Source organism: Pogoniulus pusillus, chromosome 24, assembly GCF_015220805.1.
Source record: "Pogoniulus pusillus isolate bPogPus1 chromosome 24, bPogPus1.pri, whole genome shotgun sequence".
NCBI lineage: Eukaryota > Metazoa > Chordata > Aves > Piciformes > Lybiidae > Pogoniulus > Pogoniulus pusillus.
The window spans coordinates 20,122,778-20,150,158 of record NC_087287.1 but is presented as its reverse complement, the minus strand read 5'-3'; the positions used below and the strand labels follow the sequence as shown (position 1 = coordinate 20,150,158).

General features: G+C 49.4%; 1 protein-coding gene across 1 annotated transcript; it reads left to right on the top strand.

The window, feature by feature from the left end:
* On the top strand, positions 1–27,230 carry ACADL (acyl-CoA dehydrogenase long chain). The gene is made up of 11 exons (XM_064163915.1): positions 1–172; positions 4,104–4,265; positions 7,365–7,502; positions 8,444–8,608; positions 10,070–10,136; positions 11,532–11,696; positions 12,937–13,038; positions 14,997–15,110; positions 20,134–20,261; positions 23,732–23,818; positions 26,571–27,230. The coding sequence occupies exons 1-11, from the start codon at positions 99–101 to the stop codon at positions 26,662–26,664; spliced, it is 1,296 nt and encodes a 431-aa protein (XP_064019985.1). The 5' UTR covers positions 1–98; the 3' UTR covers positions 26,665–27,230.
* Positions 27,231–27,381: the final 151 nt, after the last annotated feature.

Below are 27,381 nucleotides of genomic sequence, written 5' to 3'. Positions count from 1 at the left end.
CCCCGGAAGGGAAAGCAGAGCAGCGTCCCCGGCTCCGGGCCGTGACTGGGCGAGGTGCCGCCGCTGCCGGCCCACGCCCCGTCCGGCTGCCCTGCGAGATGGCGACGCGGCTGCTCCGCCTCGGCGGCTTGCTGCGGGCCGCCGGCCCCCGGCTCTTCTCTGCCCAGGCCAGGTCAGCGGGACGCGGGCGGGCAGCGCTGGGGGCCGGGAGAGAGGTTGGGGCGCCAGTATGGGGCGGGTGTACGCCGGGCAGTGCGGTGGTTCCCGGGCGCCAGGACACGCCGTGTGTGTGCTTGCACACCTGCGGGAGCGTGCGTGGGCTTGCGTGTGCTGTGTTCGCACACACAGACGTGTCTGTATGCGGGGAGGCTGGGCACCTGTGTCTGAGCTTGGGGGTATGCATGTATGCGCTGTTCGTGTGTGACCGGGAGGGTATAGGCACAGGGCGTCCCCCTGGCAGGAGCCGCTCGGACTCTGGTGCCCAGCACCTCTAGAAACGTCCCGGGCTCTCTTGTCTGCGGCCCCGGCCCGGCAGCTCCGGGAGCCAGCTCTGCCTGCTCGCTGCGGCCCGGGCCCGGCAGCTCCGGGAGCCAGCGCTGCCTGCTCGCTGCGGCCCGGGCCCGGCAGCTCCGGGAGCCAGCTCTGCCTGCTCGCTGCGGCCCGGGCCCGGCAGCTCCGGGAGCCAGCTCTGCCTGCTCGCTGCGGCCCGGGCCCGGCAGCTCCGGGAGCCAGCTCTGCCTGCTCGCTGCGGCCCGGGCCCGGCAGTTCAGGGCGCCTCGCGATCCCCTCAGTGTGTGATTGGCAAAGGGGCCCCTCGAGCCCGATGGGCTGTGGCCCGTGCCCGGCGGGTGTGGAGGCTGCCCGGAGCGCCCCCGTGCCCGGCGGGTGTGGAGGCTGCCCGGAGCGCCCCCGTGCCCGGCGGGTGTGGAGGCTGCCCGGAGCGCCCCCGTGCCCGGCGGGTGTGGAGGCTGCCCGGAGCGCCTCCGTGCCCGGCGGGTGTGGAGGCTGCCCGGAGCGCCCTGTGCCCGGCGGGTGTGGAGGCTGCCCGGAGCGCCCCCGTGCCCGGCGGGTGTGGAGGCTGCCCGGAGCGCCTCCGTGCCCGGCGGGTGTGGAGGCTGCCCGGAACCCCCCGTGCCCGGCGGGTGTGGAGGCTGCCCGGAGCCCCCTGTGCCCGGCGGCTGTGGAGGCTGCCCGGAGCGCCCTGTGCCCGGCGGGTCAGGAAGTCCCCATGCATCCCCGTGACGGGGCCGACCTTTGCTCTACTGCCCGTCCCTGCTCGGGGACGCCGAGTCCCGTGGTGGCAGCAGGTGATGGCCGAACGTGTCCTTGCTTGGTCACTCGCGGGTGGCGGCAGCTAGGGCTCGGGGCTGCGGCGTTGTTTAGCAGCCGCGCAGCAGTGTGCTCACACGGTCTCTGGTTGTGGGTGGTGTGAAGGAGAAGCCTGGCTCTTCCCTGTGCTCGGTGTGGACTGTGAGCCCCAGTTAAGTAAAGAATGGTCTCAAATAAAGCTCACTATCGTCATCAATAAACAGCGTTAAAAATGAGATGGAGCCTTAGGGACAGTCACTCTGTGCCTGGCACGGGTAGTCTGCGAGGCTACAGAAACCAATCAAGAAGTTACAGAAGCTCCAAACAGCAGCAGAAGTAAAGCAGTCCCCGTTTGAGGGGTGTTTAATCCTCTGTGCCAGGAAGCCTGTGAGTAACCTGGCGTGGCTGTAAATAAAGACCTTTGCCTTGGTACGGCAGTGAGTAAGTGTTGGCTCAGCCCTGTGGGACTGTGCAGAGTTCCTGTGCTGTGCTGGGGCACTGGTGCTGAGGAGCTGAGAGCAGCTGAACAAGAGAGATGCAGAAAGTAAGAGCAGTGCCTTTTGCATTTAAACAGCTCAGCTCTGTGGTTCTAATTTCTGACGTTTTGTGGCAACACAGTGAAACAAAGTCAAAGAACACAGGCAGGTGTTCAAGGAAAGCCTGGATGGGACACTTAGTGCCGTAGTCTGGTTGTTTGGATAGGGCTGAGTTTATCATCGTTCAGGGTGGCTTATCATAGAATCAGTAAGAGTTGGAAGGCACCACAAGGATCTCATCTAGTTCCCTCCCCCCCTACCACGGACAGGGAGACCTCGCAGAGCCTCATACAGACTGGCCTTAAACACCTCCAGGGATGAGGTTTCAAGCACCTCCCTGGGCAACCTGTTCCAAGGTCTTGCCACCCTCATGGTGAAGAACTACTTCTTAACATCCAGTCTGAATCTCCCCATTTCTAGCTTTGTTCCATTCCCCCTACCTGCATCCTAAAAAGTCCTTTCCCAGTTTTCTTGATTGGCCTTTCCATACAACAGAAGTACTGCAAGTTAGAAGGAATTTGTGTTATTTTTAAGGTTGGAACTATGCAGGTATATATGAGTGCAGTTCTGAGCCACTCAGCTCAAGTAGGACAGGGAACTGCTTGAAAGAGTCCAGTGCACACAGAGGCTGGAGGCAGTGGAACATCTCCGTGCTGAGGGCAGGCTGAGGGAGCTGGGACTCTGTTGTTTGGAGTAGAGGAGCCTGAGAGGTGACCTCATGCATGTTTATCAAGGTGTGAAGGGCAGTATCGGGAGGACAGAGCCAAGCTCTGCTCAGAGGTGCCCAATGACAGGACAGGGGGCAGTGGGTGCAAGCTGGAGCAGAGGAGCTTCCATATGAACACAAGATAAAACTTTTTCACCCCGAGGCTGACAAAACACTGGAATGGGCTGCTCAGACAGGTTGTGGAGATACCTCCTTCTCTGGAGATTTTTGAGACCCTGTTGGATGTGTTCCTGTGTGAGTTACTCTAGGTAGTCCTGTTCTGGCAGGGGTTTGGACTGAAGGAGCTTTGGAGGCCCCTTCCAGCCTCTAATGCTCTGTGATTGAGTGGTAATGAAGAGATTAACACAGCTTTCAGAGCCTGCAAATGCACCTTGTACTTGGTTTTATTTTGAGTGTGTGAGTTTTCACCGTCATGCATTTGCAGTTTTGGGGCTTTTAGACATTCATGTGCAGAATGAACAAAACACACAAAAGAATTTACTTGTTCCAAAACTTAGACTCAGTTTGAATTGAGCTGAATTCCATTTCAGAGATTGGGTGGCACGGGGAGAACATGGTGATGCTCTACTGAGCAAAGTCTTTGTCTTTCTGCATGTTGCTGTTATTGTGTGTGTTTTATAATGACAAGGCAGTCTTGCTTTATCTCCTGTCACAGCTTAGTGCATGTTAGGTCTTTACATTTATCATGGGTACCCATTGGACCTAATGGTTTGCTAGACTTGGACTGTACACTTTGTTTAACAATACAGATCCCAGGGTGTAAGGGGCTGGAAGGGACCTCTGGAGATCTTCTAGTCCAAGCCCCTGCCACAGCAGGAGCAGAGAATCCAGCACAGGAACACATCCAGACAGAGCTGCAAAGGCTTCAGAGAAGGAGACTCCACAACCTCTCTGGGCAGCCTGTGGCAGGACTCTGGGACCCTTAAAACAAAGTTATTGTTGCTCCTGTTGAGCTGGAACTTGCTATGCTGCAGTTTCCATCCCTTGTGCTATGGCAGGGCGCAAGTGACTAGAGACTGTCCCTTCCTTCCTGCCCCCCAGCCCTCAGCTATTGATGGATATTGCTCAGATCCACCCTCAGCCTTCTGCTCTGCAGACTAAGCAACCCCAGGGCTCTCAGCCTCTCCTCCTCAGGCAGTGCCCCAGTCCCTTCAGCATCCTTGTAGCCCTCCCTTGGACTGTCTCCAGCAGATCCCTGTCCCTCTTGAACTGGGAAGCCCAGAACTGGATGCAATATTCCAGGTGAGATCTCAGCAGGGCAGAGGAGAGTGGGAGGAGAATCTCCTTTGATTTGCTGGATACACTCCTGTCAGTGCTCCCCAGGATGCGATTGGCCTCTTTGGCCACCAGGGCACATTGCTGTCCCGTGCAGAACTTGCTGCCCACCAGCACTGCCAGGTCCTCCATGGGCTGCTCTCCAGCAGATCACCTCCAGACCTGTTCTGGTGAGGTTTGTGCTGCTTGCTGTGTTGAAGAGTTGGTAGGCGGTGGTGCCTGCGTTGTAACGAGTGCTTTCCCTTGCCTTTCTCTAGCCCTGTGCAAACTGAACAGCATGGCCCAAAGCGCCTGGAACCATCCTCTGCTAAAACTCTGATGGATATAGGCACTCGGAAGATCTTCTCGTCGGACCATGATATCTTCAGGGAAAGTGCTAGGAAGTTCTTTCAAGAAGAAGTGTTGCCTTTTCATGCAGAGTAAGACACCTCTTCAATGTTCTGCTTTGCCAAATAACAGATGTTTTTCCCCCCAAAATGCTTTTCTGAGGTATTACTCTCATTTGACAGGATGCACAGGGTATTTGTTTGATTTACAAGCTTTCTAGTTCAGACCTGCTCAGCTGAAACAGGTGTGCCTATGAAGATCATATATGGGGAAAAATATCACACCTAAACAATTTGCTGCATTCTTTGAGCTCCAGTGTAGACAATCTGACATCCTTGTCTTAGAAATGCTGTTAGCAGTGAACATATCCCTTGACACTGCTGTTGTGGGGATAAGAGTTCTGGAGCCAGTTCAGCTCCTCTGTCTCCTGCTGTCACCCAAAAGAGTGCTGCCATGGTGTCTTGGTGAGATCAGAGTGTGCTTTTATCAGTGCAGTACGTGTGGGGTGCTAAAATCAATTGTGGGTTGCTGAGAAGCTCCTGCAAAAATGTCTTTGTTTAAATTTCTGTCATTTTTGTTGCTGTGGAAGTGTGTGGTCTAATGGCACAGAGCAGGTTTCATTGGAGCAGAGCTAGATAGATAGTGTGCTTTGCCCTTCTTTTAGCTATAATCAACTTATAGTTGGGGACAGGAAATATTATTAACCTAGGACATGTTCTTGAATGGATGGTGTTAAGCTACAGTAATGGCTTAAGCAATTTTTACTTTGCTTGCAAAAGATTCTTCTGAAAACACCAGGGGTAATGAAGAACTTGTTCTTAAATCACACTGCTGGCTGAGTTTTCCTAATGCTTGTGCATCCACAGACAGTGGAGATGGCACAATTGAGTGGGTGTTGTGGCTCTGGGGCAAAAACGACCAGTGGGAGGCAATGGAAACAACTTAAAGTAAGACTATTGCTGACATTTTTTCATCCTCAAAGCCTGACTTGAAAGGACTATGATTTTTCCACTGTGCAATCATACTCTGACCACAAAACCAGATGTTTGCCCCTCGTGTTTTGTTAGGATGTCTTCTAGAGCAAGTTTGTGGATAGGCACTGGCTCTGCTGGAGGTTACTGAAGATCCTGTTTGGTAGCTTGCTGAGACATCAATACTCTGGAGAAAGTGGAACAAGTTGGACTCAGGCTCTTGCGTCACTCCAGTGACCTATGAGCCATTCTCTTCTCACAGCATTCAAGTAAATGAGGAGGCTTCAATAATATATTTGAATTGTCTGGGTTGATATGAAGAAAAGTGTGGCATCAGTGGATGCAGTTGTGGATTATTGTGAGGAGGAGAAGCTTTGGTGATTGGTAAAGTAGGGGCAGGGATAGCCCTGAAGGTGGGGGGAGAAAGCGAAAACAGTTGTGAGGGAGATTTTTTTTTTTTAAAGGTTTCACCTGTAGGAGTGAAGACTCTGAAAATGAGCTTAAATATGTAGGATGAAATAGTTGGTTAACTGTGGCTAAAGTACTGTGGTACAGCTTTGCTGCACACAGGTGTGTCAGAGGACTCTCTCACAGGATCTGTCTGCCATATACAATTTAAATCATGGTATAACAATTAAAAAGACAAATCCATGCTGTGCCCCTCGTGGCACCCAACTTGCTGTGAAGTTGGTGAGTTCCACAGACAGGATATTTCCAAGAAAGGAAAAATGGAATAGTTCTTGTGGTGTTAAAATCTGCACACTGACAGCAAATAAGCCTCAACACATCATTTACAAACTTAAAGCAGTGATTTATCAAGATACAGTAATAAGTGTACAGGGATCAATCGTTTACTTGAAGTTAATAATGTGTTAATGCTTGGTTCTTAGGAAGCAGTTCTCACTGGGACAGTTGAGCTCTTTCACCAAAGGTACTGATTGTAGAATCACAGAACTGGCAGGGCTGGAAGAGACCTCAAGGATCATCCAGTTCCAACATCCCCTGCCATGGGCAGGGACACCTCACACTAGATCAGGTTGCCCACAGCCACATCCAGCCTGGCCTTAAAAACTTCCAGGAATGAGGCTTCCACCACCTCCCTGGGCAACCTGTGCCAGTGTCTCACCACCATCTTGGGGAAGAACTTCTTCCTAACACCCAATCTCAATCTGCCCTCCTCTAGCTTGGATCCATTCCTCCCCTAGTCCTATCACTACCCAACACCCTAAAAAGCCCCTCAGCAGCTTTCTTGTAGCCCTCTTCAGATACTGGAAGGCCACAATAAGGTCTCCTCAGAGCCTTCTCTTCTCCAGACTGAAAAACCCCAACTCTCAGCCTGTCTTCATAGGATAGCAGCTCCAGCCCTATGATCATCCTCGTGGCCCTTATACCTGCTTTATATGTGGGGAAAATGGAATGTGAGGAAGATGAAGATCTGCCTGTAATTATCCAGATGGTTGTTGCTAAATTCCTAAATGCCAGGCTGGTACTCGGACCAATAGGCAGCACTGCTCTAAGCCTTGCTTTGGCAGGAGTTCACAGAATCACAGCAACATTCCAGCTGGCAAAGCCCCTCAAGATCACTAAGTCCAACCCAAAACTCTACTGTACAAGGTGCACCCTAAGCCATGTCCCCAAGCACCACAGCCAAATTGCCTTTAAACACAACCAGGCTCAGGCACTCCACCACCTCCCTGGGCAGCACATTCCACTGCCTCACCATTCTTGCTGAGAAAAAATCCTTCCTCATGTCCAGTCTAAACCTACCCTACTGCAGCCTGAGTCCATTGCCTCTTGTTCTCTGGCTAATGCCCTGTGAGAAGAGAGCAGCACCAGCCTCTCCACAAGGGCCTTTCAGGGAGCTGTGGAGAGCCAGGAGGTCTCCCCTCAGCCTCCTCTTCAAACTAGCCATCCTCAGCTCCTTCAGTTGCTCCAGTCATTTCAAATGCCAAGTTCTGTTTTGAAAGATAGAGTTTATAATTGTTCATACAGTTGGTGCCCCTGCAGTTCTGGTGGCATCTGTAGACTTGAAGAATGGAAAACCTGTTCTTATGCCACTGCTTCATCACTGGGATTTTACCCTACACAGTGTGCTGGGGAGACTGGAAGGCTCTTTCTCTGCAGGGAAGGGTGGCTGCAAGTGCTCTAGCAGCCATGACAAACAAACCTTAGCACGTTGGGGAACAGATGTGCAGCTGTCCTCTTGTGTTCCTTTTGCAGGTGGGAGAAGGATGGCCAGGTGAGCAGGGAGCTCTGGGAGAAGGCAGGACAGCAGGGCCTGCTGGGGGTCGCTATAGCTGAAAAGCACGGCGGCATCGGAGCAGACATTCTCTCTTCGGCCGTGGTCTGGGAGGAGCAGTAAGTACCAGATGCTTCGGGAAGGATTTCAGTTCTGTTGTCAAGAGACTGGATTATTTTTCCATAAAATGAGGATGTGCAATATGTTTGCTTAGAGAAAACAGTGTTATCATGCAAACAGTAATTAGGATAGATGTAAATCCCTCCTGTTTCAAGTGCTCCAGATGGTTAAGTAACGAATGTTACTGCACTCCACTGTCAGGGCTTTGTGGCTGGGGGACGTGGTTTAGCCTGGCAGGTTATGCTGCCGTTTGGCTCTGAAAGCACATTCTGCAAGTGCCATGAGCTCAGATTGTGTCTGAGATTGTGTGGTGGGGCTTTCTTCATTGCAGGCTCACAGAATTGTCAGGGTTGGAAGGGACCCCAAGGATCATCCAGTTCCAACCTCCCCTGCCATGGGCAGGGACACCTCACACTGGATCAGGCTGCCCACAGCCACATCCAGCCTGGTGTTAAAAACCTCCAGGGATGAGGCTTCCACCACCTCCCTGGGCAACCTGTGTCAGTGTCCCACCTGCCTCTCGGGGAAGAACTTCTTCCTAACATCCAATCTCAATCTGCCCTCCTCTAGCTTGGATCCATTCTCCCCCTAGTCCTATCACTGCCCAACACCCTAAAAAGCCCCTCAGCAGCTTTTTTGTAGCCCACTTCAGACACTGGAAGACCACAATAAGGTCTCCTCAGAGCCTTCTCTTCTCCAGACTGAACAGCCGTAACTCTCTCAGCCTGTCCCCAAGGCAGAGCAGCTCAGGCCCTCTTATCATCTTTGTGGCCCTTCTCTGGACACCTTCCAGCACCTCGGGGTCTGTCTTGTAATAAGGTGCCCTAAACTGGACACAATTGTTGCAGCTGAGCGTCTGTTGTGACTGTGCAGAGTTCAGGGTTTTAATCTTTATAGTCCTTCTGTTTGAACGTTTTGCTTTGTGTCACCTCTCCCCAAGGATGTATGTTAACTGCACTGGCCCAGGATTCAGCCTTCATTCTGATATAGTCATGCCCTACATTGCAAACTATGGCACTGAAGAACAGATTAAACACTTCATCCCTCAGATGATTGCAGGCAAGTGCATTGGAGCCATTGCCATGACAGAACCCGGGGCTGGCAGGTAAGCAGAGTATTAAAGCAGTGCTCTTAAATCTCTGGGCAGCACATAATAATGCTTAAGTGGAAAAAATGCCTGACCTGGTTAGGTGGTTGGTTATCTTGGTGACTAGACAGTGCCTCAAAACCAGCTGTTACTTATGGATTAATTGATTACAGCTTTGTCATTTTGAGGCACTTGCTCAGAATCTGTGTTGGTGGCAGATATGCTTTGTGTATGTGTCCCAGTTCTAGTTTAAATTCCCAGAGACTCAAATAAATTTGATAGAACCAATAACAATTTTGTAGAGTGCCCTTCCCTCTTCCCCCTTCTCTCCTCAAAGAGAGGAGTTAGATGTAGAGAGGAAAAGGTAAGCACACCCAAAGACATAATCTCACTCTGATTTGGAAGTTAAAAGAAGAAAAGTTTAACAACAAATGTAAAAGGTATCTGAGGTAGGGAAGTTCCAAAGATACAGGGAAGGGAAAACAAATACAAAATGTATAAGTACAACCAGATTTTGATGGTGATGGCTTTGTCCTCCTCGTGGGTGATGGCCATGTGGTGAAACAAAGAGAACCAGGAACAGGATAGTGATGCTGGTAAGCAGAGAGGCAGGGAGCAGAGAGAGAGGAACAGGAAGTCCCCCTGCTTTTATGGCTCTTTAGACAGGAAGGGGCAGTGAGCTAACCATCACCTGGGGGTGTTCAGACCCACCCCTGGGCAGGGGTCAAGACCACCTAGGGTCAGGTTCAGGGTTACTACCCCTGGAGTGTTAACCCTATACAGTATGCTTCTCTAGTCCTAGCTGCTCATGATGAGCATGCATCTAACAGGAAATGTGGTCAGGAGAGAGTGACGTATCTGGGTGAAGGGGGTCAACTTTGCTGTTAGCTTTTGTTGGGACCAGAACACCTTCTTTTCTTTCCTCTGAGTTCTTTCAAGCAGAGAAATGTCTCTTCATGTCCCCCGCTACTGAAAGGTGGCCAGTGTGTGTTTGGAGTGGACACAGCTGATCTGTCCAGTTCCCAAAACAGAGGAACAGGTGATGAGCACAGCCTGTTGATGTCTTGCTTCTACAAATGGTGGATGCTGGCAGGGGCTTTTTCTGGAGCCTTCTCATCAGGACTGAGCCCACTTAGAGGATGTGGTTTCATGTGGTGTTTGTCATCTAAGGCAGGGTGGTGTAAGGGGACGCTGACCGTTGGTGTCAGTGCTTGTGTTACACCACCTTCCACAAACAGAGAGGTTCAAATGGGCCCTCCTGCTCTTGTGCAATTGCATAGATTGATGATCCCTTCCCACTCTGTGCTTGTGGTGTCATGTCACACTTGGAGCTATTTCACCATCTTCCACTGTGCTCCTGTGGATCTTCACCGAGCCCCTGCCCACACAGCATGAGATCTGCCTTGCTTTCTCCTGGGTAGAATTGAAGATGCAGCTTCTGGAATGGCTTCTTGAAGGACCTTTTGGATTTCTTTTCAGTGACTTGCAGGGAGTACGAACGTATGCAAAGAAAGATGGGAGTGACTGGATTCTTAATGGGAGTAAGGTAAGTGAGCAGCCACACTGCTCAGAGGTTTGGGAGACAGCAAAAGATGCACCTCTCCCAGTCCTCGCACTTTTCTGGGCTTTCTGGGTTACATTGTGGGGTTTAAGATATTTTTGTTGCTGGCAATTTATGGAAGGACATGAGTGGAGTTTTCTTCTAGCCCTTTTTAAATAACCATCTAAAAAGGCTTCTTTCCCCTTAAACTGTGAAGAAATGGGGAGGTGGGGAAAAGAAATCCTCCATAGTATAAGCAGGAGCAGGGCTGATTTTAAGTGCTGAGGTTGAACACAACATAGGAAGTTCTAGCTCAACGTTGAGGAAGAACTTTTTGACTGTGAGGGTCCCAGAGCCCTGGCACAGGCTGCCCAGAGAGGTTGTGGAGTCTCCTTCTGTGGAGCCTTTCCAGCCCTGTCTGGATGTGTTCCTGTGCAACCTGTGCTGGATTCTCTGGCCCTGCTGTGGCAGGAGCTTGGACTGGAAGATCTCCAGAGGTTTCTTCCAAGCCCTAACATGCTGGGATGCTGTGAACAGCTGTAAATATATGTGCTACTAGAGTGACCTTTTTGGTGGCACAATTTAAAACCTATGTTGCCACAATGCAAGCTGTGGACTCCTCATTCAGGAGCCTATTGATCATGTTAGGAAAAAAAACCCAGTGGTATCATTCTGTGTAGTGTCAAGCTGCTGCAGAGCTGGCAGCATTAACTGCCACCACAACAGAAGAGCAGAAAGGCAGAACAGAAGTAGTGTCCAGATGCAAGTGTGGGGACAAGAGGGATGGGTTTTTCTTAATGCTATGAAATGTTTTATTTCAAGCCTCTTTGCACACCTGCTGACAGCATGGTACTGACAGAGACTCCTGGCCTCAGCAAAACTTCAAGTAGTGAAAGTATGTGCAAGCTAATGTGTACACACAGGCATTCAAAAGGGCACTGGCTCTTGCTGCACAGGGAAGCCAGGCAGGACACAGCCTTTCTTTTGCTGAAGTTAAGATGGATCACTTTGGTAGGTTCAGGAGTCCCTCTACAGGACTATAGAAAGCAGTTGTGATAAGAAGCATGGTCATAGATTACTAATTAAGTCATCTAGAAAAGGGGGCCTCTGTGTTTGTTTGATACCTTATTCACTCTTTAGCTTGGGACAGACAAAAGAAGCAGCTCTGTGCTTTCTTTCCCTGCACACAGTACTGAGCCACACAATAGCTCTCAAACAAGTCCCTGCTTGTTCTGAAACAATTCAGACAGCTTAAAGCTTCAAATTCTTCTGGCCACTTAGACCTTTCCTTTCACTTGACCTATCAGAGTGTCAATACAGCTTTTCCTTCTGCTGCTTACTGATGCCTTCTGAGGTCTCTGCTTAGCTCCTTGCTTCATCTCAAGCTGCGTTGTTTCCCAGGTCTTCATCACCAATGGCTGGATGAGTGACGTGGTGATTGTGGTGGCGGTTACAAACCGGGAGGCTCGCTCTCCTGCTCATGGCATCAGCCTCTTCCTGGTGGAAAATGGAACTAAAGGCTTCATCAAAGGACGCAAGCTGCAAAAAATAGGCCTGAAAGCTCAAGTGAGTTCAGTACAACCTTTAAGATATGACAGACTCAGAGGAAGTCTGAAATCTCTTTGTGCCTGGCAGCGCTGTTCTGGCTCAGCACTGGGACTGGTTTTGTTCCATATATTCATCAGTGACCTGGATGAGGGCATGGAGGGCACTGTCAGTAAGTTTGCTGATGACACCAACCTGGGTGGAGTGGCTGAGACACCAGAAGGCTGTGCTGCTGTTCAGCCAGACTTAGGCTGGAGGGAGAAATTTAATCAAGTTCAGCAAGGGCAAGTGTAGAGTCTGGCACCTGGACAAGAGCAACCCCAGGGATCAGGATAGGTTGGGGACTTGTCTGTTGGAAGACAATGAGGAGAGTGAGGGACCTGAGAGTGCTGCTTGGAGAGGAGGAGCCTGAGAGGTGACTTCATGTTGGTAAAAATATGCAGGGTGAGCACCAGGAGACTGCAGCCAGGCTCTGCTGGGTGATGCCCAATAACAGGACAAGGGCAATGGTGGAAGCTGAGGCATAGAAAGTTTCATGTAAACGTGAGGAGGATTTTTTTCCCTGTGAGGGTGCCAGAGCCCTGGCACAGTCTGCCCAGGGGGGCTGTGGAGTTCTCCCTCTCTGGAGATATTCATAACCCACCTGGATGCATTCCTGTGTGATCTGCTCTGGGTGACCCTGCTTTGCCAGGGGTTGGACTGGATGAGCTTTGGAGGTCCCTTCCAGCCCTGACATTCTGTGATTCTCAGAGCACTAATGATACACTTGCAAAGTATACACTGAGTTGTCCTGTGGTAGTCTGAAGCATTTGATGTGTAAGGAGATGCTGAGAAGGCTGACTTTTGTTCACTCTGCAGAAGACTGGAAGGACAGGACCTTACTCATGGCTGTAGAGATGGTGGAGTCAGTTGTCTTGGAGCACGGCGAGAGGGAGAGTGGCAAGGGACACAAGTTATGTTAAAGAAAATTCCAAGTAGGTAATAAGAGAGAAATAATTGTCATAAAAATGGTCAGATACTGGAACAGGGATCCAGAGAGGCTGTGGAACCTTTGCCTTCGGAAAATAAAACTGGACAAAGCTCTCAGCTGCCTGCTTTGCTGCAGCTGCTTTTGAGATGACCTCTAGAGGACCCTTGCAGCCTAAATGATTCCATGATTTTAAGTTCAAGTGAACAATAGCAAGTAAAGAATGGGTGGAGATGATGGGAATGAAGAAACGAGAATGTCAGGCTACAATTGTTGTGTTTGGAATCCTCCTAGGACACAGCAGAGCTGTTCTTCGAAGATGTGCGGTTGCCAGCCAGCGCCTTGCTTGGGAAGGAGAACAAAGGCTTCTATTACCTGATGGCAGAGCTCCCTCAGGTAAGAGGAATGTGACTGTTTGCTCTCTGTAGGAAGAGGTGAGAGACTTTTGCCAGAGCAGAAATCTGTGGTAATCTTGAAGATGATGAGCCCGTTTTAGGCTCAGAACCAAGATGTCTGTAGGCAGCATTGTTCTGCCACTGCTGCTTTTTCATGGAGGTACAGTTCCAGTGCTAAGGGTGCGATTCATTGGGCAGTGGGGAAAGTGTTGATATCCCACCTGTCCAAAGCCAGATCTCTTAACAGCCCAGATACCCAGGAAGCTGAGGGTAGTGTGTTTAAAAGGACTTACCACAGCTTTCTTGTATACTTCTAGCATGAAACCATTTTCCTTGGAAAATTAAATCTAGCTTGGAGGTCTCCAGTGCTTTTGGCATTGACTTTAAAGAAACAAGCCAGCACTGCAGTACTAGCTCTTCCACCAGCAGAAGCATATTAGAGTTGAAAGGAACTCTCTCCATGTAGCAGAGTCAAGAAGTTGTTTAGTTGCCAGAGGATCTTGCTGATGGAAATAACAGTTTACAAAGTCCTGGAATGATTTGGGAGGACAAAGAGCCAATGTGGTTTTTCCAGACATGACTGTGCTTTGTCAGAACTCTGACTTTGCCTCACTGGGTAGGGATCATATTTATTTAGTTTCATACTGTGAGTAAATACAAAAACTGGAGAGCTGAGCCAACAGGAACCTAATCAGGTTCAACAAGGATCAGTGCAGAGCCAGACACCTGGGAAGGAATAAACCGCACCAGTACAGGTCTGGAGGTGATCTGCTGGAGAGCACCCCCACGGAGGAGGCCCTGGCAGTGCTGGTGGGCAGCAAGTTCTGCATGGCACAGCAATATGCCCTTGTGGCCAAGGAGGCAAATGGGATCCTGGGGAGCACTGAGAAGAGTGTGCCCAGCAGACTCAGGGAGGTTCTTTTACCTCTTTACTCTGCTGAGGCCCCACCTGGAATACTGCATCCAGTTCTGGGCTCTCCACATCAAGAGGGACAGGGATCTGCTGGAGAGAGTCCAAGGGAGGGCTACAAGGATGCTGCAGGGACTGCAGCACTGCCTGAGGAGGAGAGGCTGAGAGCCCTGGGGCTGGGCAGTCTGCAGAGGAGAAGGCTGAGAGGGGATCTGAGCAATAGCTGAGGGCTGGGGGTTAGGAGGGAAGAGACAGGGACAGCCTCTGCTCACTTGTGCCCTGCCATAGGACAAGGGGCAAGGGATGCAAACTTGCAGCACAGCAAGTTCCAGCTCAACATGAGGAAGAACTTCCTTATTAGCATCCCAGAGCTCTGGCACAGGCTGCCCAGAGAGGTTGTGGAGTGTCCTTCTGTGGAGCCTTTGCAGTCCTGTCTGGATGTGTTCCTGTGTGACTTGTGCTGGATTCTCTGCTCCTGCTGTGGCAGGAAGGTTGGACTGAAAGATCTCTAGAGGTTGCTTTCCCAACCTGGGATCCTGTGAAATCCTGTACTGATGTGAAGAAATAGATGCACTCATGAACAGATGGAAGCATCAGGTGATTTTGCTGGTGCCAGAAGTAACTGTACTGTGCTTAGTTTCTGGTTTCCAAGATGAAAATGAATTTTAAAAAGCCTGGGTGTTTTGCAGGTTTGTTTTTCTCATAGAGGTGTCCTATTGAAATTGTTAAATGCAATTGTTGTTTGAATGCTGAAAACCAATAGCTGTGACAGAAGTTGATGTGAATTTCACAGTCAGTAAGTGTCTTGCAGTGGACTTGTAGCTGGGTTTTTGAGGCCTTGCCATGAAACATTACCTGAGGAAAGCCTTAAACGCGAGCTTCAGGCAGCCTTTGTCCCGGTGGTTACTTGCAGTAATGCAGTGTCTGCGCTGATGCTGAGCGTGACTTCTGCCCCTCTGCCTTGCTGAGCCTCTGTGCCCCAGCTGTGCGTCTGACACTGGGAAGTGCAGGAGTCGCTCAGGCGGATTCTGCCGTTGGTGTTCCCGCAGGAGCGGCTGCTGATCGCCGATATGGCTTTGGCCAGCTGCGAGTTCATGTTTGAGGAAACAAGGAACTACGTGAAGCAAAGAAAAGCTTTTGGCAAGACGATTGCACACTTGCAGGTGAGTTGCAACTGAGAGACTTGTGTAAGATTGCAGCATGAATTTGCTTCACATCTCCAAGGAGACCTTAGAGCAGCATTTCAATATCTGAAGGGGACCTAAAGGCAGGCTGGGGAGGGCTGATTAGAAGGGCTTGTGGTGACAGGAGGAGGGCAATGGTTTGAAACTGAAGCAGGGCAGGTTTAGGTTGCACATCAGGAGGAAGCTCTGCACAGTGAGAGTGGGGAGATGCTGGAACTGGTTGTCCAGGGATGTGGTTGAGGCCCTGTCCCTGAAGACATTCAGGATCCAACTTGCTTGGGCCCTGGGCAGCCTGACCTAGTTGGAGGTGTCCTTGCTGGCTGCAGGGGGATTGGACAAGATGATCTTTGAGGGTCCCTTCCAACCCGATGGCATCTATGAATTAATGAACAAATGAAAATCACTGAGCTGCTTTCAAAGGATTATTTGCACACTTTTCACTGTTGGACAGGGGCTGTTGCTTAGCTCTCTGCTCATTGTCTAGTTTGGAAAAACAGAAATAGTAAAAAACCCAACCCCCAACACCCCAGAAGCTTTACTGTGTGTGTTTCACAGTTCACTTAGACACACTTCAGCAGTGCTGCTTTGGGCACTGCAATACACAGAAACCCTTCTGGCTCTTGGCTGCTTAAGAAGAAAAATGACCTCGTTGCCCTTTTAGGCTTGTGGTTTACTCTCAGAGCTCATAATCACAGGGCTGTTACTTCTGTCTGTGTTTCTGTATCTACATGGAATCCTGCAGACCACAGAATTACTTGGTGCATGTGCCAGGTACTGCATTCTGTGAGCATAGCACATTACAGGAGAGTTAACTTTGAGGTTAGTAATGGTGGAGGCTCTCAGGCCTCCCTGCTGTCTGAGTGCCTGCAGAGGTGTTTGCAGTCAGCTTTATGGGTGGTGTGAGGAGATTCCTGGCCTAACAGCTGCCTGGGGATTACAGTGACTGACTGTAGAATCACAGAATGGTTCCATAAGATCATCCAGTCCAACCTTTCTGTAACTCTGCCAAGTCTGGTGCTAAACCATGCCCCTCAGTACCACATCCCTGTGTCTTTTAAACCCCTCCAGGAATGGGGATCCAAACAATTCCTGGGAAGCTTGTTCCAGTCTTTTAGAACCCTTTCAGTGCAGAAGCTTCTTCAGATATCCAAACTAAATCTCCCCTGGCACAACTTGTGGATGCTTGCTCTTATCCTGTCCCTTGTTCTGAGGCTGTCATCCCTCTCAAAAGGAAAACCCCATTTGACATAAAATGTAGCTTTGACACATTTCGTAGGGTCCACTACCAGAAAGCAAAAAGCTCTGTATTTCCCTGCCAGATTCACTCTTTCCTTTAGATGCTTCACATGTTGTTAAGATTGATTTTGATGCATCATTTCCTACAGATGCAAAATGCAGTCTGTTTCCATCAGTGAGGCAGTGTCTCCTCTCCAGGTAAACGTTAGGAAAAACTTCCTGCCATTTATATGAAGCTGTTGGATCATTTTCTGTGAGCATATCCTCTCCGCTCTGCTCTGCCCTGCTGAGGCCCCACCTGGAATATTGCATCCAGTTCTGGGCTCCCCAGGCCAAGAGGGACAGGGATCTGCTGAAGAGAGTCCAAGGGAAAGCTATAGGGATGCTGAATGGACTGGAGTGCTGCCTGAGGAGGAGAGGCTGAGAGCCCTGGGGCTGCTTAGCCTTGCAGAAGAGAAAGCTGAGAGGGGATCTGAGCAATGTCTATCAAGAGCTGATTGCTGGGGTCAGGAAGGAAGGGACAGGCACAGCCTCTGCTCACTTCTGCTCTGCCATAGGACAAGGGGCAAGGGATGCAAACTGCAGCACAGCAAGTTCCAGCTCAACAGCAGCAACAACTTCTTGGCTGTGAGGGTGCCAGAGCCCTGGCACAGGCTGCCCAGAGAGGTTGTGGAGTGTCCTTCTGTGGAGCCTTTGCAGCCCTGTCTGGATGTGTTCCTGTGTGACCTGTGCTGGATTCTCTGCTCCTGCTGTGGCAGGGGGGTTGGGCTGGAAGATCTCCTGTGATGGTTTGGGTATTCCATGTGCCCCCCCACTTTAGAAATCACCCAGACTAGACTCAGCCAGCTCTGGAAATGTGAATGAAGCTATTTATTTACAGCTAGCACTATACACAAGCAGCTATTTACAGTATATGCAGTTACAGACAGAAATATACAAGGGAAAAGGTAATACAGAAACACAACTCCCCTCCCAGAAACCTGAGTCCCCAGGAGGGGTTCCCAACTGCCCCTTCACCTTCCCCCTACCCTTCTCAACCTTACCCCAGTGCCAAGGAAGAATGGAGGTTCGGCCAGGGGGTTAGGAAGTAAAGTGGGTTAGTCAAAGAGCTGGTGAGGGGCCTGGAGCACAAATCCTATGAGGAGAGGTTGAGGGAGCTGGGCCTGTTTAGCCTGGAGAAGAGGAGGCTCAGGGGTGATCTTATTACTGTCTACAACTACCTGAAGGGGCATTGTAGCCAGGTGGGGGGTGGCCTCTTCTCCCAGGCAACCAGCAATAGAACAAGGGGACACAGTCTCAAGTTGTGCCAGGGTAGGTATAGGCTGGATGTTAGGAGGAAGTTGTTGGCAGAGAGAGTGATTGGCATTGGAATGGGCTGCCCAGGGAGGTGGTGGAGGCACCGTCCCTGGGGGTCTTCAAGAAAAGCCTGGATGAGGCACTTAGTGCCATGGTCTGGTTGACTGGATAGGGCTGGGTGCTAGGTTGGACTGGATGAGCTTGGAGCTCTCTTCCAACCTGGTTGATTCTATGATTGTAAGAGGCTGGAGAGAGATACAGCTCAGGCAGTTCCCCAGCAGAAGTGAGAGTGGTCTTCTATGTTTTTATTTCTTGTTCTTATACATCTCAGTAAGCCTATGAGCAAAGTAGACATCACCACTGTTTTCCTTCCACAGCCTGTGATCTAGTTCTTCTCACCAAAACATTCTAGCTAGGCTCAAACTAGCACATCTCCAGAGGTCCCTTCCAACTCCCAACATCCTGAGATCCCAGCAGGGGTAGCTGCTTGTGTTTTGGGATGTTCGTGCCTACACTCCCTAGCTGCACTCACAAAGCAGATGCAGCTTTCCACAGTATTGCCATGTTGCTAGTTTCCTGAAAACCACATGCAGCTGTGGGGCTGGGGCTGACCAAGCTCCAGCATGTTTGGTTTCTAAGACAGAAGTGACTCATATGGGTCAGAGAGTGGTGGCCTCTCTTTGTGTTTCAATATGCTTTTGAAATAACTGAAAAAAAGTCTTGATCCTTCTTTTGTCAACCTCCAGTCTTTAGCAGTGAATAGCAGCAGTGTCTGGCTCTTCAGAGGCTGCAATGGTAGCTCATGATCTGCTCTGTTTTCAAAAGTAGCATTCAGAAATCCACAATTCCACGTGGGATTGATGTGCAGATTGAGCACAGAAGGAATGTGCCTTTATCTGTAACATGGGTAAGGGATATTAGCTGACTGCAGAGACCTTCAAAATAATCTCCATTTTTGGAGGCTAGTCCACTGCCCGCCACCAGGTGGCAAATAAGTGCCATAAAGTACATTATTTTTGCCACAATAACGCATTTTTGCCTGCCTTTTGAATTTCCCTTTTGTTGCTGATGGCTAGAATGTGCAGATAACATCAGATCCTTTCTAAGCAGAGCTCTGCCTTGGCTGGTTCACGTAGTCATGCCACGATGTAGCATTTGAAATCAAATCTTTGCTTTGCAACAGTGAACATTTCTTGTCAAGGGAAGCAGAAAGATCTTTCCTCTACAATTTTGGAACTCTGAGGTTAGAAAAAAGCTTTTTTAACTGGATGATATTTTTATCTTTCCTCCTGACCAGAGCTACAAGATGATGGTTGAATATTTTCCTGGTGTGGTTTTACATAACCTTAAAAATGGATTTATCTCTTCTGTCATACTGGAAAAGAGTTTCTAGACAGAAGTCATCATTGAAAAACTTCCTGATAGTTCATTTGTGGTTTTCTTTGGTTTGTGTGTCTGTGTAGGGCTTAGCTCTGAAGAACTGAATGCATAGAAAAAGCATTGAGTAGCTGATGAAACGTTAGCAGTGTGGAATATCAGTGGCTCTGCAGAGTGAAAAGACGTGTGCCCACGAGAGGGAGCTGAGAGTGACCGAGCAGCCACTGCCTCCTGCTCTGTGCTCTCTAGGAATTTTTATTCAGGCTGTGGGGCCTTTTCTCTTCAGGTTAAGTTTGGCCTCGACAGTTAAAAGGCAGTAATTCACAGATCTGCAGAATTAGTGAAGGTGGAGTAGACTTCTGAGGTCATCACCTCCAGCCTAGGACCTAGCACCACCACAGTGACCAGAGCGTGGCACAAAGTGCCACATCTAGGCTTGCCTCAAACACCTTCAGGGATGGCAGCTCCACCACCTCCCTAGGCAGCCCATTCCAGTCTTGAATTCCCCCTTCCATCAGGAAATTCTTCTAGATCAGAGTAGATAATATTGTCTGCACTAGGTTCTATGGTCCTGCTCTGACAGGGGTTTGGACTTGAAGATGTCCAGAGGTCCCTTCTAATCCCTGACATCCTGTGAGCATCCAACCTAACCCTCTCCTGGTGCAGCTTCAGGCCATGCCCTCTCCTCCACAAGTTGCCTGGGAGCAGAGCCTGACCCCCACCTTATTACAGCTTCCCTTCAGGTAGCTGTAGAGAGTGCTAAGGTCCTCCCTGAGCCTCCTCTTCTCCAGGCTGACCACCCCCAGCTCCCTCAACTTCTCCTCAGCAGCCTTCCCCTCCAGTCCCTTCCCCAGTCTCATTGCTCTCCTCTGGATGCATTATTCTCTTATTCTCTCTGTAAGATTGGTGAAGACACAATTGCATGGCAAGTAAAGCTGCTTCTTGGGGACCAGAGCCAAAGCTGGTTGAAATGGTGGTTTCTAACAGAAATTCTTCCAGCAAATGCTGCATTTTCTGTCTCAGATATCAACTACAAACGGTACTACTTCTGCTTTCTCTTTCCCCTGCCTCCTCTATCGACTTCCAAAATAAGACAGTACAGCACAAGCTGGCAGAGATGAAAACACAGATCTGTGTGGGCCGAGCTTTTATGGACAACTGTTTGCAGCTGCATGCAGAGAAATGCCTGGACTCCGCCACAGCTTCTATGGCAAAATACTGGTATGTGGTTACAAGCAACTGGGGAGTGGTACTTGCATGATCTCCACGGGAGTCTCAGTGCTGAAAACACAGAACTGTTCTGATGGAATTAAAAGATAAAATTACTAATTCATAATAGCATTTAGGGGAGACTTAGTAGCAGCCTTCAGGTGCCTGAAAGGGACCTGCAGGAAGGCTGGGGAGAGACTGTTTCCACAGGCCTGTAGTGACAGGACATGAGGCAATGGTTTGAAATTAGAGAAGAGTAAATTCAGATTGGATGTTAGAAGGAAGTTCTTCGCCATGAGGGTAGTGGAACTCTGGAACAAGTTGCCCAGGGAGGTAGCTGAGGCCCCATTCCTGGAATTACTCAAGGTCAGGCTTGACAAGGGTCTGCGCAATCTGATCTGGTGGAGGATGTCCTTGCTCACTGCACAGATGACCTTTGGAGGGCCATTCCAACCCAAACAGTTCAATGATTGTCAGGTTCTAAGGAGGCCTCTAGCTTTAACTTCAGTCATGTAGCAAAAGTGTTAGTCACATGGAAATCCAGTGCTGGATAAGCAGATCAATGCCTTCAGAATAACAGCATGACTTTAAAATAGACTTCCATTAATAACAAGATCAGGACTTAGCTTCAAGTGAAGGTGGGCACTTAATTGCTGTCTAGACACTAAATACGTGCATTTTAGTGTGGCAAACGGTTGGGTGCTTTTGGGTTCCCTTTGTTGTTTGCTTGTTCCTTACGGGGGGTGTGTTTGTTTATTGGCTTATTTGAAGCTCATATGGTACTTTTTAGTTACTACTTCTTAGCAGTAGCTGTTTGGACCAGTCAGTTTGTGAAGCTCTCTGCTTTTGGGAAGAAATAGTTTACTACAGCTGTTGCTGTAACTGAGTCTAAGCAGTGCTTTCGTTTATTGGCCAGAACTCCTTCTCCCCCTCCTTGTACTTAGTGGTGTTATCTGTAACTTGGTTTAACCAGAGAAGGGTGAACGAGTAGAGGCATCTAAGATGGTGGCACATGATTTTGGTATAATTTTGCTTGCAAAGATAGGAGGGAAAAGCACATCTGACACAGACAATTTTATGGAAGATGGAGATGTTTACAGATTCTAGAGAAAATGAGCAGTGAAAGGAAGGATTTTGACTGAGTGCTATTCCTGGCGCTGATTACACAGAAGTACCAGGTTCACAAGCAGAGACACTCAGTTTTGAGGAGGAGGAAACAACTAGTGCCAGCTCAGATACGCAGACTGACTTCCTCAACAAATTTCCAGGAGGGAGGCATTTGACACTCCCTTGCCCCCCAGGCTGTTCAGCAGTGGACTTCACTTTTCCAAAGTGGAGTCCTTGTGACTCCCTTTCAAAACACTCTCTTAGGAGGTCTGGAAAACACTTGGATGTAGAACTGCTTTATTCTCTGATGATTCAGGAGACTATCTCCAGTTAATTTTGCTTCAAACTTTGGCACAGGCAATTACTTGAGTTTAGAACTTTGAAGGATTTTTAAACTAGATTGTGCCTCTCCCCTAATATCTGATGAAAGTTCTGTAGGTTTTATGTTGTGGCCACAGGTTTTTGTTCTGTACTGAAACTGATTTGTAATCAAGGGAGACAGTTGCAGTACTGCAGAGTTAGAAGGTGGCATCACAAATTGTAAGGGTGTAACTGGATGAGGGATGGTTTGGAGAAAATGACTCTTACATTCTTCTGTGAGAAGAATCACAGAAAACATGCATTTGGAAGAGACCTCCAGGCTCATCCAGTCCAACCCCCAACTCAGCAGTGAAGGGGCAATACTAAACCATGCCCCTAGGCACCAGCTCCATAGGCTGCTGGAGCACCTCCAGGGATAGTGACTCCAGCACTGCCCTGGGCAGACCATATTCCAATGGCTGAGAACTGGCTCTGGAAAGAAATGTTTTTTAGCATCCAGCCTGAGCCTCCCCTGGTGCAGAAGCAATTGACTTGAATTGTCTTTTTCTTTACTTCTGTTGCCACTCTGAAAGCAGGATGATTAGAAAGCACTAGTTGTTTTTTTCATGGCTTTCAACTTTAATTTGCACTCTCAGTGCAACTAAAATCTTATTTTGCAGTTAAATCCATATTTTGCATTGAGAAAGGCTGTGTAAGAATTAAGAACTCTAAAACTGGGTTAGGAACTGGCTGGAGGGCCGAGCCCAGAGAGTGGTGGTGAATGGTGCCACATCCAGCTGGCAGCTGGCACTAGTGGTGTCCCTCAGGGATCAGTGCTGGGCCCCATCCTCTTTAACATCTTCATAGATGATCTGGATGAGGGCATGGAGTCAGTCATCAGCAAGTGTGCAGATGACACCAAGCTGGGGGCAGATGTGGCTGGGTTGGAGGGCAGAAGGGCTCTGCAGCGGGACCTTGACCGCCTGGACAGATGGGCAGAGTCCAAGGGGATGGGGTTCAATAGCTCCAAGTGCAGGGTGCTGCACTTTGGCCACAACAACCCCATGCAGAGATACAGGCTGGGGTCGGAGTGGCTGAGAGCAGCCAGACAGAGAGGGATCTGGGGGTGCTGATTGATACCCACCTGAACATGAGCCAGCAGTGTGCCCAGGTGGCCAAGAGAGCCAGTGGCATCCTGGCCTGCATCAGGAATGGTGTGGTCAGCAGGAGCAGGGAGGTCATTCTGCCCCTGTACTCTGCACTGGTTAGACCACACCTTGAGTGCTGTGTTCAGTTCTGGGCCCCCCAGTTTAGGAGAGACATTGAGATGCTTGAGCGTGTCCAGAGAAGGGCGACGAGGCTGGGGAGAGGCCTTGAGCACAGCCCTACGAGGAGAGGCTGAGGGAGCTGGGATTGGTTAGCCTGGAGAAGAGGAGGCTCAGGGGTGACCTTATTGCTGTCTACAACTCCCTGAGGGGAGGTTGTGGCCAGGAGGAGGTTGCTCTCTTCTCTCAGGTGGCCAGCACCAGAATGAGAGGACACAGCCTCAGGCTGCGCCAGGGGAAATTTAGGCTGGAGGTGAGGAGAAAGTTCTTCCCTGAGAGAGTCATTGGACACTGGAATGGGCTGCCCGGGGAGGTGGTGGAGTCGCCGTCCCTGGGGCTGTTCAAGGTAGGACTGGACGTGGCACTTGGTGCCATGATCTGGCCTTGAGCTCTGTGGTAAAGGGTTGGACTTGATGATCTGTGAGGTCTCTTCCAACCTTGATGATACTGTGAGACTGTGATACTGTGTGAACTGAGGAAAACAAATCATCCCCAGGTAATGGTTTTACTCAAAAAACATCTTGGCCTGAGGAGTGAGGGTGGGGAGCCTGTGACACTGCTTATTTTGTCCAAAACTAGAAGAATTTGGTAGGCAAAGAGACCCTTAGAGTCCCACACAATAGGAGGTATCTTAATGTGCAGTGTTTAAGTTGTAGAGGGTTTGCTGGTTTTATTTCCTGACCTGTATCTCTAGCAATGTTTCACAGCAAGACATCCTTCTGAAAACCATTTTCTTTGTCACCATTTCAGGTGTTCTGATCTCCAGAACAGCATAGCTACTCAGTGTGTGCAACTGCACGGAGGATGGGGGTACATGTGGGAGTATCCCATTGCAAAGTAAGTGTAAGCTTTCAGACTCCAACGATGAAAGATTACCAGCAAAGTAAACAGAGGCACTTCCTTTATGTCCGCTCATTAGTGCTAATTTACTGTTCCTCTTCTCATGGTGTTTATTGAAAGGCAACCTCCTGTACAGATGGCTGCAGGAAGGCTCTGCTTTGGGTCTCCAAATAATTCACAAGCTATTGCTCAACTGTTACTGTCATTCTTTTTTTTGTTCCCAGAAAGTGGTAGTGACTTTTCTCAAAGAAAACTTAATTGAAGGAAGACACAACCAAAAAATAAGGGGAGCTAGTTTGTGTGTCTGATCAGAAACTGAATGCATTTGTACCAAGGAAAGAAGAGACCTTGGTCAGGCTAAGTCTTGTGCAATACCACCAAGTAACAAATTACCTCATCAAAAGCATGCCTGGACATTTAGCTTTTTTACACCTTGTAAAATTAACACTGTAAAGGAGTTAAATCCAGAAAGACAAATTTGCTGTTCCTCTTTTTTTTCTTTTCTTGTTTTTTGCTTGCTTTATGAGTTTAGAGACAATTACAGGATTCCTTTCTGTGTGCATGAAAAAGGGTGTGCCCAGGAGATCCACGGAGCTTTTCCTTCCCCTCTCCCCTAGAGAGGCCCCACCTGGAATATTGCATCCAGTTCTGGGCTTCCCAGTTCAAAAGGGACAGGGATCTGTTGGAGAGAGTCCAAGGGAGGGCTACAAGGATGCTGAAGGGACTGGAGCACTGCCTGAGGAGGAGAGGCTGAGAGCCCTGGGGCTGGGCAGTCTGCAGAGGAGAAGGCTGAGAGGGGATCTGAGCAATGTCTATCAAGAGCTGATTGCTGGGGTCAGGAAGGAGGGGACAGGGACAGCCTCTGCTCACTTGTGCCCTGCCATAGGATAAGGGGAAAGGGATGCCAACTGCAGCATAGCAAGTTCCAGCTCACCATGAGCAACAGCTTCTAGACTGTGAGGGTGCCAGCGCCCTGGCACAGGCTGCCCAGAGAGGTTGTGGAGTGTCCTTCTGTGGAGCCTTTCCAGCCCTGTCTGGATGTGTTCCTGTGTGACTTGTGCTAGATTCTCTGCTCCTGCTGTGTCAGGAGGTTTGGACTGGAAGATCTCCAGAGGTCTCTTTCAGCCTCTCACATCCTGTGAGCCTGTAATTTACTTGTGTTATCTGTGAAGATGTGTTTCCATTTATGTGTGTGCCATTGGCCACACAGAATAGTTTTTGGTGCTGTTTTTTAAATAAAAAGGGGGTAATCTGATAGTAGAAATAGGAAAAGCAGGTCTGCTGTGCAGCTGTCATCAGTAAATAATTTAACTGAGTAGGTTTAGATTTTTTTTTCCATTCTGGATACATGAAGAGTATGAAATGTTGCTTTAAAATAACTTTTTCCTGCATTAATGAGTGTTTTGTTTTCCTGTTTTTAAGGAGTGTGATTTGTTAGTGCTACCCTTAGTAAATAGGAAGGCTAATAATCCCTGCCCAGGGCGTCCTCAAGCCCCTGCTGTTGTATGCCTGTCCCTATAAGGCTTTATTATTGCCATGGTTCAGCAACATGTGTGTTTCCAGAGAATGCTGCGTTGCTCCTGGGCTGCTCTCTGTATAATAAATCAGAATTAAGATGGAAAGGCACACTGTCATTGTCATGTGTGCTGTCACCAGCTGTGTCACCTTCCGGGGCCAGTTCCAGCGTGAGGATGGAAATGGTTTGGCCGTGTGCAGCTTTCAGCTGTTGAAGGCAGTGTCAGGAGAAGGCTGTAGTAGCCAGCCAGCTGGTGTTAAACCAGCTGGTACTTTCTGTTCCTCCCAAGGTGTTTGAGTCTCACCTCAAAGAACTGACAGCACCATTAGCAGTCCTCTTGACAGGATCAGACAGGCTGGGGTGCATTGGAGCAGATTACCACGATAGCTATCAGTTTGGCTCTGCAGCAGTTGTTTCTTTATATCGAAGCATCAAGGTCTTGCAATTCATGCAAGTGTGCTGTTCCTGCAGGATGTGTGGTGGGTAAGGAGGGCCTCTGGTGTCAAGCTGAGATAGAAGGGGAAAAGAATTGGGGTGGTGGTGTGGTAGTGAAAACTTAACATAAAAAACCAGGCAGAAGATGCTGACCAAATTCCTGGTTTGACACGATGCCTCAGAAAGGTGAAATGTACGTCTTTGAAAATGTGTACCTGGGCTACTGTGTCCAGTTCTGGGCTCCTCAGTTCAAGAGAGGTGTTGAGATACTGGAACGTGCCCAGAGAAGGTCAATGAACCTGGTGAGAGCACTGGAGTACAGCCCTGTGAGGAGAGACTGAGGGAGCTGGGGGTGTGCAGCCTGCAGCAGATGAGGCTCAGGGCAGAGCTCATTGCTGCCTGCAGCTCCCTGCGGGGAGGCTGTGGCCAGGTGGGGTTGGGCTCTGCTGCCAGGCAGCCAGGGACAGAAGAAGGGGACAGAGTCTGAAGCTGTGCCAGGGCAGGTCTAGGCTGGATGTGAGGAGGAAGTTGCTGGCAGAGAGAGTAATTGGCATTGGAATGGGCTGCCCAGGGCAGCCAAGCCTGGCTGGGGCACTTAGTGCCATGGTCTGGTTGGTTGGGCAGGGCTGGGTGCTAGGCTGGGCTGGCTGAGCTTGGAGCTCTCTTCCAACTTTGATTCTATGAAAAGTGGCTGCAGTATACTTTGAGAAGAGGAATCTTCAAAGAGAAAACTCTGACTTTTGATGGAATGTGCGCTCTGAGGAGCTGTTGTTAACCTTTGGTTTTGTTTCCCCTCAGAGCTTTTGTGGATGCCCGTGTTCAGCCCATCTACGGCGGTACCAATGAAATCATGAAAGAACTTATTGCTAGAGACATTGTCAGTGACAAGTAGGGCAGATGCTCGCTGCTTTGGAGAGTCTTCTAGAATCCCTTTGTGTTGATAGATGGCATAAAGTCAGACATCAGAATGTAAGTAAAATGAACGTGGTGTATCTTATTCTTTCAAGGGGGTGTCACTAGTTAGGAAGTGTACCAAGACCGATACCTAGGTTACCTAATATTTAACGCACTTTCAATTGGAGTATCTTTAGACAGGCTCCAAACCAGAGTGTTCTGGGCTCTGACAGTGTAGTGCAAGATAGTTTTGTTGCTGGAACATTATGGGTAGCTCAGTCTCTTGGACTTGATGCCATTACACTGACTCCAGTCTGTCAGAGTACATGTCAGAGAAGCCATGTTCTTAAGTAAACAGAAATGTTAATGTAGCTCTGAATTTGTATTTCTCCTTGACAATCACCACTGTGTTGGAGCAGAACTTGAAACTTTCTCTTGCTCTCCACCTGCTTACTGTGCAGCAGCCCCTCGCTTCAGGAGGGTGACCTCTGTGTTTACATGTAACCCGGAATGCCTTATTTTAATTACTTCCTTCAAATAAACGTAATAAAGCATTTCTATGCAGTCTCGTGGTTGTCTGCGTTACTTCAAAGCCTAGGGAGAGCGGGACATTTCCGCCCTGCTCCTATTCCCCTCCGTGCTTTGAGGTGGAGGTTCGAGGAAGGGAAGGTGAATCTCTCCGAGCGTTCTCGAAGTTGTGTGCCGCGGCAGCGCT

Excerpts from the sequence above, each read along its gene's own strand:
- ACADL (XM_064163915.1), top strand. The coding sequence starts at position 99 with ATGGCGACGCGGCTGCTCCGCCTCGGCGGCTTGCTGCGGGCCGCCGGC. Across the intron at positions 173-4,103 it reads CTCTTCTCTGCCCAGGCCAG|CCCTGTGCAAACTGAACAGC; the intron begins GTCAGCGGGACG and ends GCCTTTCTCTAG. Across the intron at positions 4,266-7,364 it reads GTGTTGCCTTTTCATGCAGA|GTGGGAGAAGGATGGCCAGG; the intron begins GTAAGACACCTC and ends TTCCTTTTGCAG.